At 47.0% G+C, this 19,948-nt stretch overlaps 1 protein-coding gene across 2 annotated transcripts in view; it reads right to left on the bottom strand.

Annotated features, from left to right (window-relative positions):
* The window catches only part of SEPTIN11 (septin-11), a 42,338-nt gene extending 27,122 nt beyond the window's left edge, over nt 1-15,216 (bottom strand). Inside the window, exons 1-6 of one of the 2 annotated variants that reach the window (XM_010178156.1) lie at nt 15,198-15,216; nt 12,502-12,514; nt 8,791-8,903; nt 5,008-5,203; nt 2,444-2,630; nt 17-178 (exon numbers count right to left, since the gene is read on the bottom strand). In XM_010178156.1, coding sequence (XP_010176458.1) covers nt 17-178; nt 2,444-2,630; nt 5,008-5,174 — 516 coding nt within the window. In that variant the 5' untranslated portion in view covers nt 5,175-5,203; nt 8,791-8,903; nt 12,502-12,514; nt 15,198-15,216. Of the gene's footprint in view, nt 1-16; nt 179-2,443; nt 2,631-5,007; nt 5,204-8,790; nt 8,904-12,501; nt 12,515-15,197 lie in introns of those variants that run through there. The other variant, XM_029087511.1, reaches the window with a different exon arrangement.
* Nucleotides 15,217-19,948: the final 4,732 nt, after the last annotated feature.

The raw sequence follows: 19,948 nt of genomic DNA, 5'->3' as shown, positions 1-19,948 counted from the left end.
AAAAAAAAGAACATACACTCATAGTGGCGTTTATCTCAGCCACTGTCTCTTCATCCGTCGGGAACTGGTAGATCTGGACACCATTGCTGACCAGCTCACTCATGATTTTACTCTTGAACTTGTGCAACTCATTTTTCGCAATGGTGTCAGCCTTGGCGATGATGGGGATGATGTTCACCTGCAAGACAAAGACAGCATCTCCACATACAAGACTGCACATGTTGTGTCACCAGGAAAGGACGGAGAGCAGCACGCATCCTGTGGCAACAGCTCTGTAATTGCCACCAGCCACCGCCCCTGCAGCAGAAGACCTTTCCCTAGGGCTGCTCTGCAGCAACGCTGCCTTAGACAGGATTTTCTGGCCAGCAGCGACGATGGCCTTAAAAAGAAGTCAAATGCAATTTGGCAACATGCTATTTCCTGTCCTGTCGTATTCCCCTCCTCATCTGAATTGGCTGAACAGGAAATGCTGTCATAGATGATCACAAACTGTTCCAAAAGAGAAAAAAAAAGGAAATGACCACCTAGGCACTTCTCCTCCACGCTGCAGCAGGCTGGATTATCACAAGAGACACTTTGAGAACAGCCTCTCATGTGTGTTTGCTCACTGGGCTGTTACCTCACTGGAGGTGGAAGCTGATGGTCCACATCCAACCACTCAAGACACGGGGTGGGGGCTGGCGGTGACACAGGCAGGCTTCCTCCGCCTGCGTGTCCTCACGTGCTGCTCCCACACACCCCTGTACTGCAGGACTACGGTCCATTTCTCCCTGCACAGCTCCAAAACAGTCATCCACGAGAACCACATGGAGTTAACACAGAAACTAGAGGTAAGTTACTGACTCTCGTCCCTAGACAGGCTGTTGGCAGCACTGGCAGCAGGATGGGAAGCAGCCACACCATCTAGGAGCCTCTAGAATATCTCCCCTCGGCTCCTGGCGAGGTACCCTCAGCGTTGCTGAAGGGATCGATGCACAGCAAGCACCATACAAGCATCTGTTTTGCTGGGAATGGGCAAGAATGCATTGGGAGGAGGAATTCTGTTCTCTTTCCTCTTTCCCTTTCTGTTCCCTCCAGACGGTCAATTTCTGCTTTTGATGTTGCAGGATTTGCTTTTCCTTGCTCAGCAGCACAGAGAAATTGTAGTGAGGAAGATACCAATACTGACCTATCTGAAGGGATTTTACCTACAGTACTTGCAAAGCCTCTTACATGACATGGCTGAATTCTGTTCAGAGGATGGCCTGGAGTTACTAAATCCCCCTTTGCCACAAGAGAGAACATAAATGCCAATTAGCTCACTTGAGGTGAACCTCCATAACCCTATTTTAAGTTGAATAGGGCAGAGATCTTTCTCCATCACTGCAGAAAACCCAATCAATAGGCCACTCCAGGAAATAAACAACCATTGTCATCATTTATCTTCTGCAGAATGAGATCAGGATCCAATGAGCCAAAGGCGCAAGGTGGACCGATTTAAATTGCTTAATCATGATGTAAAAAGCAGCATAGCCAAAGCTCAGGTTCAATACTCAGGTTTTACATTTGTACCTCCGTTACTTGCCCTAGAAGAAAAGAGATGAAATCTTCTTGCAAGTACACACCATGGCTTAAACCAAGCCCAGCTCTCATTCTTGCTGGTCATGAGGGTAACTGAAAAAGCACACGCTGAGGAACATTTATTTAGATTTTTCTTCTTTATCAGATTAGGGTTAGAACAACACTACCTTTGCCAGAGAAGATCAAATCCCTGTTTGTATCTAGCTGGATGCAGTCAGAGCACACATACACAGCATTTTGATTTGTTTTTCATTGATTAGTAAGATGACCCGAAGTGTTTTAGAGGTACTTCTCATCTCATATGCAATTACCAAATGAGGTTTTGTGTAAGAATCTAATTAATCTGTTGGACAAAGGGAAATAGAGATGGCAATCATGTCTTTGAGTGCTAGAACTAGCAGAGTTCAACTTCAACCTTTCATTTTTATTTATGCATTCAAGGAGGAAAACCCACTTTTATTTCTTTTTGAACAGCCAACTGATCTTTCAGTTGTGAACAAACCTGACTCTGAACTTGGCTGAGATAAACCACAGGAAAGCAAAGAGAATGGTGGTCTCCTAATGCACCCTCATAAATACAGTTTCCTGCTCTCAGATTGCTAACTTTATAACATAGTTGTGGAGCAAGCAGCCAAGTTTCCTCATCTAAGATGGGACTGGAAGAAGGTAGGAGCTCAAACTCTTAATAAATCTCTGCAGCACAGGAATCAGTGAATAATGACTCATTCTAGCAGCTAGGCCAAGGTAAAGTTTTCACACAGCACCTCTGCAACTCCCTGCTTCTATAAGCAGTATTTTTCTGAGCAGGTTTAACTAAGGCTCTGGCAAGATGATAAAAGCACTAGTAGGGTCATATAAGGGCCATAAGGTGAGCAGCAAGTACCTTACTGTCGAGCTTCTTCATGGTGACCAAGTCTAGGGACTTCAGTGAGTGTCCTGTTGGTGCAATGAAATATAGGCAGGCGTGAATTCTTGTGTCATGGTAATTGAACAGGGATCGTTTGATCTTCAGCTCTTCTTGCAAGTAGGCTTCAAACTGCGCGTCGATGTATTCCACTATGGGCTTGTAGCTGAAGAGAGAAAACACAGCACGGAGTAAACGAGGGTGTTCACTGCTGAGACAACACGGGTCACCAATTGACACCCAGGAAGCTTCAGGGGTGCTCTGTACATTCCAGGACAAGTGCTGCTCTTGGGACCCTCCCCACCCAACCTACAGTCCTTCCTTAGCAAGTGTGTGCTTGGTGTACAGGGAGAATATCGTGTTAGCAAGATAAAGCAGAAGAGACCCTGGACTTTATCACAAGAAATAGAAATAGCATAGAAATGACACGAGGCTGCTACCCTGAAATAAATAAATAAATAAATAAATAAATAAATGTATTTTGCAGTCACAGAATCACAGAATGTCAGGGATCGGAAGGGACCTCGAAAGATCATCTAGTCCAATCCCCCTGCCTCTCCAATTCAAGTCTGAACTGCTGCTCTGTTTGAGAATCATCCAAGAAAATTTAAACATGAAACCCTCACCTACCCTAGCTTGCCCAAAAACTAGTTTGTGATCTTAAGAGGCAAAGGAGATTCACATGGGGGAGTGGAATAAAAGGAACTTTTCAGGAATTGAAGCCTGGCAGCCTCAGGACCTCCAGCCCAAGGAAGCTCTCAAAGGAGGACACTGAGACCAAGGCACCAAGACAACACTGCCACTGCCTTCAGTGCTGGATTCACAGCAGTGTTAATGCCCTCCCTCCAAAGCAGTTATGAGGAAAAAACCAGGTCATTGGGAGTTTTCAGGTCCCCCAGAAACCCCTTTCTGACAGGCAGGCAGCAAGGCTCTGGTCTGGCCCCTCAGCTCCAGATGCAAGTGCAGCTGTTTGAGCAGTTGCTCAAAACTCCTGGTGAAGCAGAGCAGACTCTTGCTTGATTTACCAAGTGAGAGCTACAGCAAAAGACAGTCAGAGCTGTCTGAGGGCTGCAGACACCAGAGACCCATAAGACAGTGCTAAGCACTGCTTGTTCATTTGCAGGCACAGGAGGTATTATCAATATCACCAGGTGGGTTTGTAATACAACTGCTGCTCTGGTTTCTTTGCTCTGGGAAATTCTGTCCTCTGTCCATGAGACCCCAAAAGCCTCAGACAGAGGCATGTTGGTAAGAAAGCAACAAGGCCTTACACTGGGAGATGGTATTAGAGAAACCACTGTAAAAAAGCAAAGCAAAAAAAGGACCAGGAAGGCTCAAACCAGGGGCACAGAGAAAATGCCACCTGCTGCTGCCATGTGTGTCAGGATGCAGCAGGACACAAGCTGTCCCTCTGTGACTGCCCCTCTCTCCAAATGCCTGAGAGAGAAGCTGGAGGGGCTTCACCACCAACACTGCTGGCTCCTCTTGTCTGCTGAATGAAGCAAATGCAAAGTGACCCAGCAGTAACAAGCTGCAGAGCATCCCCCGCTCTGGGCACCTGCTCCTCCTGTGAGCAGCTTTTGTTCTCACCCAAGAGCTGATGGCAGCAGCTGACACACAGAGCTCTCCCTCCAGCCAGCCCACACCCCTCACTGTTTAGATTCTGGAGCACTAGAGAGGACCAGGAGCCACAAAACAACACTTGCATTTTGGTGTCAGCAAAGGAAACATTACAGGAAGCAAGCGTGGTAAAAATCCACAGAGTTTTCCTTACACAACAGGAATCAGAACCTGCTCAATCTCCATGCTAACTGGGATCTTGGTAGAAACTTGGATGTGAAGCTGGCATTTTCCAAGAGCTGACACTGTCTGTCTACCTGGTGCCCTAACAGCTTTTGGTCAGTGCACGTGGTGCCAGTAAGCATGCCCTCACTTGGCAAGGCGCAGACAAGAGGATCACAAACGACTCTCCAGAGGGAGCTGGGATTGCTGCAAGAAGGGAATGTATGGCTCCAAGATACAGGAAATGCATTAATTAGTGTATTAGCCATGATCACAAAATGACAAGTTCTAGCACTACAGTAAAAGTCCATGTGGATGGACACAAGGGATTGTGAAAATCAGCACCCAAATACCACGTTAAATGTAAAACCCACGTGGACCTGAACATCGCAGGATGGTGTGAACAGCAACTATGATCTGAGTTCCAGCTCCCTAAAAGATGCAATGTAATTACAATTTGAACTCATGCTTTCAAATATTGACATCTTTCCAATCAAGCAAAGACTTCAAGGAAGCTGCACAGAGACAAAGAGGCAGAAACACTTGTTTCAGTTCTGTAGTCCAGGCAATCTGTTTAGTCTTCACTTCAGTTTCTCATCACTTCTACCTGTCTCATGGGGTGAGCGATGTTAGCTGCCACAGCTGAGTCAGGAAACATCTCCAGGAACAGCAGGGGACCCACTCCCCACCCCGGGTCAGGCCCTTCTGATCTCAGACCATATCAGCACAAGGATTCCTTCTCCCAACAGAAATAAATTTACCTGTCGTCTTTGTTAATTTGATCTCCAAATCCAACTGTGTCAACAATAGTCAGCTTCAGACGGACGTTGCTCTCCTGGAGCTCGTAACTCCTGGCTTTCAACCTCACGCCAGGCTCGTTGTGCGTTGCAGGTTCGCTTTCAAACTTGGTATTGAACAGAGTGTCCATCAACGTTGACTTGCCAATGCCAGTTTCACCTGAGCAGACAAAAGCGATGTTGTTATGGTCCAACTGCTTTGCATCACCTCATTCTCAAGCATATTTGCTAGGATAAGGGATTATTCCACTTGGATACCAGTGGAATTAAGCTACGTGCACACAGCTAAGCAAAATAATCCCTGTAGGAACAGATGTCTTTTGAGATAGTCCCCATCTCTGCCAGTCCCCCAGGACTGAACCAGGGACTTTGTGGACATTGGGAGGCGACAGCAGCTCTGGCTTGTGCTGCAAGGCTCTGACTAACTTCCTTTGCTGGTCACACCGCCTGGGTCTGTGCAGAGCACACCTCGCAGACATACCCAATCAAAGCACAACACTCTGGGGATGTGAATCCAAATGAGCCCCTGCTACATGAAAGCTGCTACCCTGACAGACATCAAGATAAACCAAGTGCCTTCAGAGCTAGAAGTTGTCACCTGCAGGGGAAGAGCCAGGCTGCTGCGCTGGGAATGGCAAGAGAAACACGTGGGCTGGGTTTTCAAGGGAAGTGTACCACAGCCACAGGCAAGGGCACCAAAAGGGGCATCACCAGAGACACCAAGCACCACTGACCTCAAGGAGTTTTCATTATTTGGGGAAGGAAAGGGACTTATTTCACTCTCTCAAGACACTAAAACATGACAGTTTTAAGAACTGTTACTTAGACATTTGCCAGTTGAGCTCCCCTCCTCGGAGAAGGGAAAGGACTCCTTCCAAGATGAACCAGCAAATGCCTGGTACTGCTAGAACCCTGTTACTGAGCTGTGCTACACCAGCAGCGCAAGGGAGACAAATAATCATTCCTTTCCCACAAAAGCATTTGCTTCCAAGGGTCTTCAGCTGTTGCTGGTGGTTTGCACAGTGCTATGACCTGAGCAGTGACGCAGGCTCCCTCCGGCTTGATGGCACAAAGTGCCCCAGCCTCCCCACCTTGCAAGTGACGCCCATATTCACGACAGCAAGAAGCTATTCTCACTGAAGAAATACTTAATTCTCTTTTTAACACTGCAGGCTAAGTCCTAGCTCAGATATAACTTCCTTTACAGAAGCAAGTTGTAAATTCTCTCAACTCCAAATTTGATTCCCAGTGAGATACCAGTTTCTCTACATGTTTTTATGCCTTTTTTTTCAGCTCAGTTTCCGTTCCTTTTCCAAGAGAATCACAAAAAACCCATAATGAAACTTGGACAATGCAAATTTGAGACAGGGAAATACATAAGAAGTTTTTAAAAATCTAAAATAGCACACTGCTTTAAATACCAACTTTTGAAACTATTACAAGCTGACTAATTCCCTGTGCAATTAGTAAAGCATTAGCCTAAATCCCATTTTCAAGTCAAAAGTGTTTGCTTAGCAATTATACTCTCCAACTGCTACTGCTACCCCTGCTGTGAGCAGAGGATGGGCTGAGGTAGTGCCCTGAAGCTGCTCAAACCAAAGAGATGCTGGGATCTGGGACAGATCTCCTGGACTTCTGTGGGCAGGCTCTGGCATTTGCAGGTCAGGCTTTTGAAGGTTCCTATCCCTCTTAAACACCCCGAAAACCTGAAGCAGAAGTGAATAACAGAAAAGCAAAGCAAAACATCAGGTGGAAGAGGGGAGCCTGCACCTGGGATTATCCTCAAGCATCTCTCTCAGCTTTCCTAACATGAAAAACAAACAAAAAAAATCTCTCAAAATACGGAAAAGCACTACTTAGAAGATCTCAGAAAATTATACAGGATTTGTGTCCCTAGAAACAAACACCAGCACTCAGCAGCTGCCTGTTGCTCTGTGATACCCAACAGTTCATGTTGCTGGCTTTGACTCTGACCATTTTCTGTGCCAGGCTCAGGAAGGTAATTACTACTAACAGCCCAGTAAAGTCATGGAGCAGAGATGCTTGTCACAGCATTCCTACCCTGGGAAGCTGTAGGACATCAAGCAAGCTTTTAAAAAAAGAAAGAACAAATGAAAGAGGGGAGGTGACAAAGTATACATGACATTATAGCTCTAAAATACAGGTCCACACAGAGCAGGACTCTCATGAAAAGATCAGCCCTAAAGTGATGGCACAGACTGCTGATCTCTGAAGCTCCATATTTCAGTGAGCTCCTGATATCAATGCAGCGCTAGACGGGCTTTGCGGGATTTTATGCATGCACACCGCAATTAAAAGCCTTACATTACAATGCCAAAGTTCATTGTGTCCTTTCTGAAAACACAACTTTAAAAGTTGGGGTTTTTTGGAGGGGTTTGTTTTGTTTTAAGGGGGAGGTTTCTATTCCTTGGACAACTGCAGCAATTTGTGTGAAATCTAATTTGGGGGAAAATGGTTGACCAGCATTTTTTACGAGAGAAAAAGAGTTGGACCAAATAGCTATGTGAATGGAGATATATCAAGTCAGGCTAAGAGAAAGATATTTACTCCAAGAGAAAAAGGCAGTTAATTTATGCCATTTTGATCAAAGAGCTGCCTGCAAATTGGGATGCTCCCTGCTGAATTGTCAATGGTTCCACGCTGCCAGGAGAGGCGCGTGAGGGTTGGTAGCTGGAGCGTGCAGAAGCACAACAGTTCTCTTATCTCATTCTTCGACGTGCAAAGCTACAGAGAGGAGTCGAGTTCATTGGCCAGATTGCTTTTCAGATGTCTCACCTTGCTCATTAACAATAACTAGTTAATTAGTTATTGCATTAACTAATGCAATTAACGGAACTAGTTGGAAGGGACAACATTCCCTTCTTACAAAGGAACAATGAATGGAAAGATGATGTTTGTAGGCTGCTCTGGCCAATGAGAATGCTCTGCCAAATGACAGTAAAACCCACCATTTTTGTCAATTTACACAACCACATTCTGGGGGCATCTTGGAAAGATCCACCAACATGTCAAAGCTGTTTTGGCACACGACTCCCTAGGGCTGAGCAATGGATTTCCAACTGCACAGTATCCACACAGTGCCAGGACAGCAGGTATCTCCCTATAGCCAAGAGAAAGAGTTACCTCCCCATATTTCATCTAAATTTGGGGAAAAAAATAACAGTGACTCAGGCTATAAAACCAACTTGCAGCACCCAGATTAAAGACAGCAAAGACCAGAGAACAGGTGACAGGCTTTGTTCTCAAGTACATCATGTAGAGACTAAAAATGGCATCGTTTCCAACTGGAGAAACTAAGAATATAACAAGACAGGCAGGCAAAGCCTGGAAGGGAAGGAATGCAATTTATTGAGAAACAGCCTCCACATCCAATCCAGAAAAAGGCAGATTTAAGTGAACATTATTTTAAAAACACATTTAGTTCTCAAGTTAGCTCAGCTTCCTTATGAGCTGCCCCGTGGGGATCGCAGAACCACAGGACCATCAAAAGGGTAGATCTTAACACCTAGAAATTTCCATGTTTTGGAAAAGAGACAGGGTGGAAAAAAGAAAAAGAGGGATACTAGATTTTACCCTGACACAGCTCTGGGGAGAAACTGTCACTTTCCTGCCACTATGGTCCCCAGTGTCTCAGATCTTACCCTCTGCAAGAGGGAGAAGGTGTTCATTTGTAGATAGGCACATGCTCCTTGGCATGAGCTCGCCCAGCGGCGCAGGATGACTTACCCACACAGAGGATGTTGAAGCAGAAGCCCTGTGATGTTGACTTGTTGACCAGCTGATCAGGGAGGCTGTCGAAGCCCACATGGCCAGAGAGGGACAGGTTCCTAAGGTCATCGCTCTGTAAGACCAAGAAGAAAGACATTCAACAGGGCTGCAATGCCCCTGTCAGGGAAGAAGGCTACACCCAGCCCTGGCAGAACTGTTTAACAACACAAGAGGTTTTGGGAAGCAGGATCTGCTCGATTTAGGTTTGTCTCCCAAATGTGCTCTCCTTTCACTTGTATCCAGCTCTCTGCTGTGGGGCTCAGGAGCTAAAACATCCCCAACTCCAAGATATGCAGACACTAAACTGTTCCTCCATGCCTGCAACTAATCAACCATGATTCTGTACCAATATGCAACACCCCAGCATTGTTTCTGAGGCCTCAGCATCACACATCCGAGGGTTACCCAAAGGTTATTTGGACAGACACCTGTGAGAGAGACAATGAAACAGGGTCAGAGCTGCAAGCAGGCCAATTCCTGTTTAATTGGTGAAGCAGCTGAGTCTGCCTCCTCCGTGTCTGCTGTACAGCTCTACAGCAGGAACCAGCCAACCTCCCCTCTCAAGACTCCCCCGGCAGCATGGGAGCCTCCTCCGGCAGCACATGGAAGAGTGACACCGGTTGTGACGTAGCCCTGGTTGCAACTCCAAAATCTCTTCCTGATTGAAACCCTTGTAGGCAAGCAGAGGGCCAAGCTCATGCTCTCCTTGGCTCAGTTTGCCAAAGGGAAGGAGGAACGCCCTCAAACTTGCTCTCTCCTCCCAGCAGTGCAAGAGAAATGCAACATTCTCACCCTTTTGGGGTGAGCATGATCACAGCAGGACATAGCTTAGATGGCAACACCACCCCTACAGCCTGATAAATCTCTTTCCACCTTTTACAGGCCTTGATGGGAAGGGAAACAAGTGTGTGTGCTGCTTTGCGGATGCCTGGGTTTACAAACAACCTCGTCCCATGTGAGGTGAGAAAGCAGGGCACCATCCCCAGCACTTCCTGTGTGACCTGCAGAACCCACCACAAAGCCCTTCCATGTCTCAAGCAGGACAAAAGCCATGCCAGGCACCCCAGAGCTGCAGGTCACCCCTGAGCTGATAACATCAAACACCCCAAAGCCATTTCGTGGAGGGTACTGAGACAGCGTAGAGCTCGTAGAAGGGAGGTTGGAAACAACTCTTCAGATTGTATTTAGGACTGTTCCACAACAGCTGTACAGAAATTCACAGAGAAGCTTGGGAAAAGAAGCCAGAGTGGAAATCTCTTCCCTGGCAAACTGCAGTTATGCCAACAACCTGAGCACAGATTAAAACAAACACACACACACACTTCCTCAGCAGCCCTACAGCAGCTCTGCTCTTATTTCACACAAGGTCTTTCTCCACAACTTTGTTGTCCTTAAGATGGTGAGCTTTCTCCTAACTCAAAACAGTTCCAGCACAGTCGCTCCACCTAGGCTATACAATCGGGTTAAATTACAGCTGTGGGCAGCCTCAGCCTGGTTTAAAGATGCTGGAAGCACTAGGGTTTTGGTTTTTTCTCCACAAAATCAGTGGGCTTTGGAGCAGACAGAGCAAAAGACACTCTTTGGTTGTTAAAAATAAGACTGAAAAGCAGAGGAGGACTTCCCGCTCTCTGCACGATTGCTGAGCATCCCCACTTCCCTCCTCAAAACATCCAGACCAGTCATCAATTGCAGGAAGCAGTAAGTTAAATCTAGGCCAAGTGTGGGTGAAAACACCACTTGGACTTAAAGAAAAAAACAAAACAAAACACAAATTCCCTGAGAAAAGCAACATTTCAAAGTAAAATGTCTCAGTCTCTGCCATCACTGTATCCAAGAAGGTGGAGCAGGGGCACAGGGCTCCTTTTGGCCAAGTTGGCACATGCAGCTTGACACCTGTACTAGATATTCCTCTTAACATCTCAAACAGCCTTGTCTGAAGGCTTAATGCCAACGCACCAAACTGTTGGCCTCTATCCTTCCATATACTGCATGGTTCTTCACCAGCACTGTACCACAGAAGCTTAAGGTGATTAAGAGATGCTGCCAGGCTGGGTAAAAAAAGAAACAACAAAAAACAAAAAACAAACAAAAAAAAAACCCAACACACCACCCCCACACACACCAAAAAAACCAAAACAAAACCAAAAAAACCCCACAAAACCAACCAACCAAAACCACCACGTGAAAGAGAACATCACCTCATTTACCCACAACAGGGATATTCCTGGAAAAGTCCCAGGCAATGGGATTTATCTGTGATGTGAATGGGTTAAATCAAATATTTTTAATGTTAGTATTTTTAAAATACCAGTGGGCTTGGGTTGATGACTAAGTGAAAAGAGCTCAGAGCAGATCCCAGAAAGCAATAGGTGCCCGTGACTCACATGCTTCACAGTAAATGGTGGGTGTTGAACATCTCCCAGCACAGCACCAATGTCTCTTTCCATGATATATTTTGGGAAATCAAGGACTGCCTCATCATCAGTTAGCAGGAACAGGAGTTAGACTCATCCCTTGCATCTGTGTCAGTTATTTTTTGCTGCATATCATCTTTGGTTTATTTCCTCCCTCCTTTCCTTTTCTCCCCCCCCGCAGGTGGCAAACATCCACAGTGGAAAATAAAAAGAAAAGCAAAGCAATCTCTCTGTGTTTTGAGTGCCAGGTATTTGTCACGAGCTGTGCTGCACATCAGGAGGTACAAGTGTAGTCTGATATCTGCCCAAAACACCAACACACTCGTGACAAGTTGAGGCCCAAGGCACGGGCAGATACCAAATGCCAACCTAGGTCTCCATCTGCATTCTGCAGACGGCAGCACATCTCCTCCAGCCACGTGCATACACAAACTCTGGGTGTTTATTCCTGCAGCAGTATCAGAAGGACTAAAAGCCACCAGAGTGTCTCAATATCCCCCTCCACACACCAACAAAAGCATGGTGCAACAGAACAGCCAGTTCCAGTGCGTGCAGAGGGACTTGGGGAGCGGGTGTTTCTGTCACACACACAGAAATTACAGAGGCTGCTTCTGCCCAAGAAGGATTAACGGGGGGTGCACACACCACACAGCCTCTCACCCCCGCAGCCAGGCCTCGCCAAGGGGCCAGCTGACCCTCCCTCAGTACAACACCGACACGAGGAGAGAAGACTTGCCCCCATTCTCACTGCTCACCCCACAGCAGAAGCTTGGGCCAGCCGGCTGGAAGCTGCAGGACCCCCCCCACAAGGCTCTGTGGCCCCTTTAGCCGAGGCACTGGGCTGCCGAGGAGGCCAGTCAGCAAAATACAAAGGGCAACTTTACTAATTAGCCCAATTTTATTGGACTGAGCAGATGTGGCTTTTATTAGCTCAACAGTAACCAGCCCTCGGGCTGCCTGGGGACGGGGCGAGGACTGAAATCACTGCAAACTCCCGAGTAGCTCATGAGCTGGGGTTTTATCAACGTGGAGAGGAAGGCTCTGCAGTGGAGCAACAAGCATGATTGCTCAGGGTGCAATTAGCAGAACAGGCAAGTGATTTACACCTTCAGTCTGGCAAAACAGACCTGGTTTAAAACCAACGGGATGCCAACTCAGATGGCCACGTTGCTCCGGTTGTGAATCGCTACGACAAGCTCCTGAGGAGAGTTAGGGCGTTAGGTTCTGATCTCAACTGAGTCATCCCACTGGGAACTGGGTGCTCCTGCCTGTCCCCCAAAGACAAGCCCAGAGCACCCCATGTGCACCCAACAAGCCAGGGGAGCAATGCTCCAGGCACTGGTTTATTCCTCCTGACCCAGGGCTCTTCTTCCAGAGGAAGGCAGCAGCCCTGCCCAAGCACCTCACCCCAAGGGGAAACGCATATCGTGACTCATCGACGTCTTCACAAGGGAATTCCTCATCTTCCCTCAGAAGATATGGAGAGCTTAGCACGCCTTTGAGATCAGCACACCTCCTGTCTTTCCCCAACACTGCACCTAAACCCACTCCTGGACTGAAGCAGCTCCTCAGCCATCACTCCCAGTAACGGGATGCCTTACCAGCACTCGGAGAAGGCGCTGTCTCTGGAAGCGCTGATCTCTTGTGAGCACACTGAAAGAGTAACTGTCTGCCAAGCACCTCTCCTTGCTTGTAGCTTCAGGAGCTATGGACAACATCAGCATGGGTAGAACTGCAGCTCCACAGGCTTCTGTAGACACCAGCCAATTTGCACCAGACGTGCTGCTAGGCTTGGGTGTCTGGATATGCTCAGATGTCAGAGAGCTGAAGACATCCAAGAGCAGTCTTGATTTTTAAACCCCTCCTTAAAACACAAACACGACTCCTTTACTGAACCTCACACGAGAGAGTACATCTTCCTTCACTTTTCATATGCATCCACACGAGCAGCAAGCAATTCTAAACCTCTGGAGATGTATGTTAACCCCTACAAAATCTACAGAGTAACATAAACAAACGCTTGTTTATTGAGAAAGATGCTGATCACTATTTTTTCTTCGCAGAGTGACCTACAAGGCATCCCACAGTTGATATTTCTTGGGTCAACAACCATCTTTCAGATGCTGTTATCACAGCTGCTGCTTTTAACTCAAGCAGGGTAAGGGAAGGGGGAAGTAAAGCAGAGAGAGGCCTCCAGAGACACAGCATCTACCAGGTACCATCACTATAAGGAGATTAATTGCCAGGACCTCATGGCCTACTGCTCTTAATTTTAAACAAAAAACCAAAAAACCACTTTGCAAAAGACAGGAAAGGGTTTGCAATCTCAGAGCCCTGTCAAGTCTACTTCAGATCTGGTTTTGTTCACACATAGCTCCTGGTGGCAAAGGTTTTATAGGTCGAGAATGCTGCAACGGATGCTCTGTGGCAACCAGGGGTTTGCCTGGATGTAATTCAGTGAAGCTTTATAAAACTATTTGGCTGACGAGGCACGTGCAGGGAGAGGAGCAGCTCATTCCTCCCAAGCCACGGTGGCTTGGCAGAACCAGCCGGAATGAGGGGAAACTCATTTTCCTTCGTAGAGTCAGCAACAGCATGCCTGTGTGCAGATGGGGAGGTGGATACCAAGGTGGGTCCCATGATTAGAAATGCATCACTTCCCCAGAGGCAGCACAAAGCAGAGCCGTGTCCTGACACTTCAGAAGGTGTCTGGAAGCTGATCCTGAGATAAAGCAAAGTTACTTTTCTCCTGGGTAGCACTCCCAAAAAGCCCAGGAGAGAGGGTCCACAAGGACACCTGCATTTATTGCCTGAGTTTGCTCTCCTTGCTCAGGACTTAACCATGATGAGAACTGTTCTCTCAACCCAAGCAAGCTCCTGGCTGAGCCCCTTCTGCTTTCAGGCTGCCAGCAAAATATTCCCCTTCAGCTCCTCCTGGCTCACTGCTCCTGGCAGCTGGGGGTCAGCTTCACACGGCCTCTGAAGAGTTAAAGAAAACAAAAATGAGCCTCAAATTCAAGAGGGGAAAAAAGCTGGTATGCAAAATATTGAGTTCAACCACAAATATGAACCAAGTGTTTAGTTATTTGAGGCCACATGACTTAGGAGGCACCTTTAAGAAATTGAGAAAGCTTTTATTGTTGTCAGCAGCTCAGGCCAGCTACATTTTTGCCCCATTACTAGGCACACGTTCCTGCGTTTCTGAAGTCATCTTAGATGCTACATCCAAAACCAGGGACCTCAGATACTTTAGTCTGCTCAGACAAAAAAAAAAAGTGGCTCAAGAAAGAGCAGCGAGCACAAAGCAAAGAGTAGTTGGCAAGAGATGGATCTACCATACCTGTATTAAACCCAAGAGCCGGGGTCCTTGCTGGCAGGGCACAAAGTACTCCCAGCACCCACATCAGAGCCAAGCTCGTTGTTTCAGTTCCTTGAAACAGCACTTGCAAACCCCATCCCTTTCCTTACACAGATCTAAGTGATGGTTAAACCCTTAATTTCTAGACAAGGAAACTCAAGGAGAATAGTACCTAGGGGGAACACAAAAAGAAAGGACAATTCCTTTTCTCTCCTTGCCACAGCTAGTGCAGCCATGCCACAAGAAAACAGCCCACAGCCATCGAGGAGTTAAGGGAGAAAGGAAGGACTACTTGGTTGTTGTTTTAGGGGAGGATAACCATCTGTGTCACCAGCAGAGGAGGGGGAGTTCCTGTCTCCATGCTTCTGCTGCTGGCTGTCTGGGGCAGATGTCTCCACAAGCTACTGAAGTCTGGGAGGTCCTTCCCCCACCCTTTCTTTCTCATTTCCCACCCCCCTTTTCTCTCAACAGGCCAAGCAGACCGCTTTGGAAGACGTATCCTCATTCTGTGGATTAATGTCTCAAGCAAACTATGAAGATTCATCAGAGCAACAAGTAAGCTGATGGCTAATACCACCCACCCTGCCACCAACCCACTGAGAGACTCACTGCTGCAGCTGCTGCCACCAAGGGCTGGACCTCAGTCAACTATCTGGTTCCTCTGGGACAGAAGCTAGCACCAGCTGGAATTGCTTTTAGGGGCACACAACTTCTCAGTAGAGCACACTTCATTCAGCCAGTCCCCTGTCCCAGCTCTCCAGAAGTGTTTACAACAACAGCAAGGAGGTCTCCCTACTCCCCATAACAAGAAGGACCATCAGTGAAGCCTTCTGCCACAGCTCACTGCCTCACTGAGTCACCACAGAGGTCACAGGGAACACAGAGGCTCTCCTTGAACCTGCTGGTTTTTCCTTTTAATCCCAGAGAACTGGGAAAGCAGAAAAGGTTATTTTATGGGAGGAAGGCTGGAAGCAATTTGGTCAACAAAGCACCAGGCAGCAGCAGACAGGGAAGAGGAGATGTGGATCTCATTGTGCCCCTCCTCACACAGAATATTGCCCTGCAGGTAGATGAGATTTGATCTGGGGAATCACCACCCAAAGGAGGCTGCCAGCCAGACAAAGCAAGGGGTTCCCCTGAGGAGACACGCTTGGAGACTGGGTGATGCTAGGCACACACGACCACAGGCAGTGACAGGCTGAAGTGATGGGGAAGGAAACATGCTCTCCCCAAGGCTGGCTCCCTAAATGGATCACAGGATGACAGAGGGGACAGTCAGTGAGCAGGCACCTCAAGCCAGGCGCAGCCCGCACCAGCTGTGCCTGCCAGAGGAAAACTCACCTTAGCCAAACCCTTCCCCAATCCCAGCTCCCCCAGCACGGATGCTGCATGGGGTGGGAAGCACAAGGCCCATCTCCCTGACATCTAGCACCAAATATCCTGGTTGCCAGCAGCTTGAAACCTCCAGGCAGCAAGGACAGCTGCTGGCGGCAAGGCGAGGGGAGGGGAGCTGCTTACATTGGCACACTGCAGCCACTCGGCAGGAGGACGGAGAACAAGGAGACGGTCACGTTCTCCTGGGAAGAGGGAAGTCAGCAAAACCTGACAATTCAGAAGTGGCTGTAGAGAGTGGGAATGAACATTTGTCTTGCAGGCAAAACGTTTGGCTAAAGGTCAGCGCAAGCTCAGAGCACTCAGTTCCACTTGTGCCAAGAACTGACAGAAAGGACATTTTCCTCCATAGGTTTCCAAAAACCACGGATGGTTCTATTTGGAGTCAAAGGAAGAAATGCCTTTAACAGCCCCTGATGTCACAAACTGCTAACCAGCAAAAAAAATTACAAAATAATTAAAAAAAAAAAAAAGCAAGCTGGACTTTGGGGATGATAAGGACCATATGTGCATTCCAGCAAGGCTTGTAAACTCACTGGAGGGAAAGGAGGGGGAAAAAAAACAGTAGAGAGGAAGGAGGAAGGGAGGGGGGAGGAAAGAGAGACATAATGTGACAAGAATAAAGACCATCCAAAGGCAGAGCCCAATGAGAACCAGATGCTCTTTGCTTCTCTGGCCAACCTCTCTCCTGACAGGAGGACGACGTGCAACTAACTAGCTGCCTTTTTGACCACATGTATGAGGCTGATGACATGAAATGGGAGTTATGATTCAGTGCCAGTCTCTCTAGGTTGAAATGCTTCACTCTTCTCATTTCAAAAAACACCCTGCAATTTATTGTGATTTCCTTGCCTTTTGTCATCCGAGGTGCCACGTGCAGGGAAAGGCAGACACATCCCTTTGAGCATCTCCAGCCACCTTCTCTCAACCGGGCACAGCCAAGGAAGTTGGAGGATCCTTCACACCAGCCCTAAACAAAATGTTTTTGGTGGGGACTGCACGGCGTGTGAATCAATAACATCAGGGCAGTTTCCACTGGCAAGATTCAGAGAAGGGCAAGTTTTTGTTAGACTTAAGAATGTGTAATCTTAAGAGTTAAAAAAAACCCCAACAGCTGAGTAGGGCAGAAGCAAAGTGGGAGATGGCAGGAAGGCATGTCACTTTGCAGACAATACATTTTATTTTTTTCTTCAGTTCTTCTGCCCTTTTCCAGCCCTTCTGGTTACACATCCCACACCACCACAGACACAGATGTAGTCCAGCAAGACAGCAGAGAGGAAAAAAACCCAACAGCAGCCATTTCCTTCTGTATTCCACTGCCATGCACTTAAAATAGCCCTGAAACAGCTGCATCACTGACCGTTAAATACGTGGATTTCTACTTTGCTAAAAGCCTTGAGCTGGAGGCACAGCACAACATGGGAAAGTGTGATATATAAATCCAGCAAGATTCCCAGTCACACTAAGGCAGAGGCCGTTTGCAGGGAGCTCTGAGACGCTGATCCTGGGCACAAGAAGGCAGAATGAACACAAACCCAGAACACAGCAGCTGATCCCACTGCCAAGTTTTCCTCAAGCCTTTCCCCAGGCTTCCACCAACTCCAGTCCAGTTAGGGGTGTGAACACAACCAGAGCAAAATACAGAGATTTTTAGAAAGGAAAGCAGCCCACAGGGCTTACTTATAAAACTGTAACAAGGCAGCACTGTTCCAAGACCCGAATCAAAGGCACTCTGAACAAAAAGCAACAGCTTTCCTCGTGAAGTGGAGCAGGCACAGCCACCCAGGGCTGGCTTGAGGTCCCTTAACCCCGTGTTTTCTTTCCTCAAGAACTGCAGCTGCCCATCAAGGGCACGTTTTGTCAGCTCCCATTCATTGGGCTCCAGGACTGAAAGGTGCCCTGTGTTGTGATCTGGATAATTAATTAGCCCTGAGATCTCCTAGCAGGATCTGCATTAATACTGTCTTCACATCAAAATCCTAAGACAACACTTATATACATACATACGTGGTTTCTTTAATGTCCAAGGATTACCACAGTGAGCAGGCACAGGTCTTGACTTATCAAAATAAAACTAAAAAATAAAATTAATCATCATTCAGCTACGTCATTTCACATGGTCAATGCACTGGCAACTTGTTTTGGGCTTGGAGTTACTGAAGGACTTAAACAAAGCAAGTAAATATACTCCTTGGAAAATCCCTACCAGGACTTTTGGGGTCCCAAGTGCTAGATACTGGAATTCCTTAAGGAAACTTGTCCAGCACTACCAAGGCATTGTTGATCCAGTATCAACTGGATTGAAAGAGCTGGCTCAGATCAGCTCTTCTTAAGTTCATGACATGCATATATGACATTAAATAAGAGGCCAGAGAAAACATCTCAGACTTAGACAAGTCCCGTGTTTTTACTTTCACTAGTAATGCACACACTTGAGCGTGGCTCTGACAAAATAATGTCAGAACAACAAAGCTGGAAAACCAGATTTTAATGTGTTCATGCTGTGGTCTAACTTCCAGAGTGTCACGTCCTAGCCCTCACATCTGCTTAGGAAAAGAAAAGGGAACGTGTATAGCCCCTTATGGTACACGAAGCTCTTCCAGGGCACCAGAGAAGTCATTCGCCGTTAATAAGAACAGGTCAGCAACCGAAGTCGACAGAGGATTACAAATAACACTGTTTGCCTTAGCGGGCACTTTTCCCTTTCCAGCAGGAGCAAAAGTGGAATTAAGTTGAACTGAATCTGCATGCAGAGGAAAAGGTCAAGGTTTATTGAATTATTTAGCTGACAGGTTTGAAACATTAGTCTGTAGGCTTCAAGCCCTCAACTGACTCAACAGCAACGACGTTCCTCGCTTGCCTTCAGCAAGTCTTAAGTTTTCCTGCCTTGAACAGGGAAAACCTATACCAAAATTTTCCTAAGTAGGACATGGCTTCAAGGAGCAGTTCCCCATTTTAGCTCAAGTACTTCCTTCCCTCCACTTCATTAATTCAAAATTTTTTGTGGTTGTCTTGAAAGACTGTGTTTTGTCTTTCCAAAAATGTTAATTGGCCAGAGTTCTGCCAGAGGAAAGCACATCAGATCCAGGTTTGCAGCACAGTCATAACACTGATATCATTAGTGAGAGACGGGACTGGAAGGCCACTCTACACCAGGCCTTTTTACCCACCTCGTGTTTTGCTGCACTCATAGACTGTTACAGAGACTTCACATTTCTGGACTCAACAGGCAGTGCAAGACAAAACATTTTTCTCACGTGCAGCCCACAGACAGGAATGTTCCCACAGCTCCTCTCCACATCCATCACTCTCAAAGGAGCAGGATCACAAAGGCATTTGATGATCACTACACTCCTGGTGATGCTCCAACTCCTAAAGAATCCCTGGACAGGACACCAGCAATTGCCCAACGTACACTCAAGAAAGTTTGAACTCCATAAATGCATAAGACTGCTAAATAAACATTGACAGCACCAGAGGAGAGGATTAACTATCTCATCACAAGGAATCCAAGGATGAGCTTTACAGCTCCAGTTTTTGTATTGTGGTAGAGATGACTTTTATTCCAGAGATCTAAACCAACTCCCATAAACATGAAGCATCTTGCTCTGCCCCATACTTATTTTTTGCTCTAGAGTTTACATTGAGCTCTTCTCCCCAAACCCTGAAAAGGGAAAAGGATTTCCTTACACTCTAACTGCCAACTCAGCTGCTCACAAGTAACGCAGCGTGGAAGACATTCCAGAACTGCACATCCCCACCACAGCACAGGCCACCAAGGTCTCTTACGCGACACAGCCAAACTCCCTTCTGATCATGAACATTTCTCCTCCCCAAAACACCTTCTCAGCCTTTGCTCCAAGTAGACCAGCAAGGAAATCCAACTCCCATGACTATATTTTTTGCCTGGGCCAGAGGAGTTAGCTGGAAAAATCAGAGATGTTCCACCGAG

Source organism: Antrostomus carolinensis, unplaced genomic scaffold (genome assembly GCF_000700745.2).
Source record: "Antrostomus carolinensis isolate BGI_N321 unplaced genomic scaffold, ASM70074v2 scaffold1531, whole genome shotgun sequence".
In the NCBI taxonomy this organism is placed as follows: domain Eukaryota; kingdom Metazoa; phylum Chordata; class Aves; order Caprimulgiformes; family Caprimulgidae; genus Antrostomus; species Antrostomus carolinensis.
The sequence above is the reverse complement of the archived record's forward strand: the minus strand, read 5'-3'. Positions and strand labels throughout refer to the sequence as shown.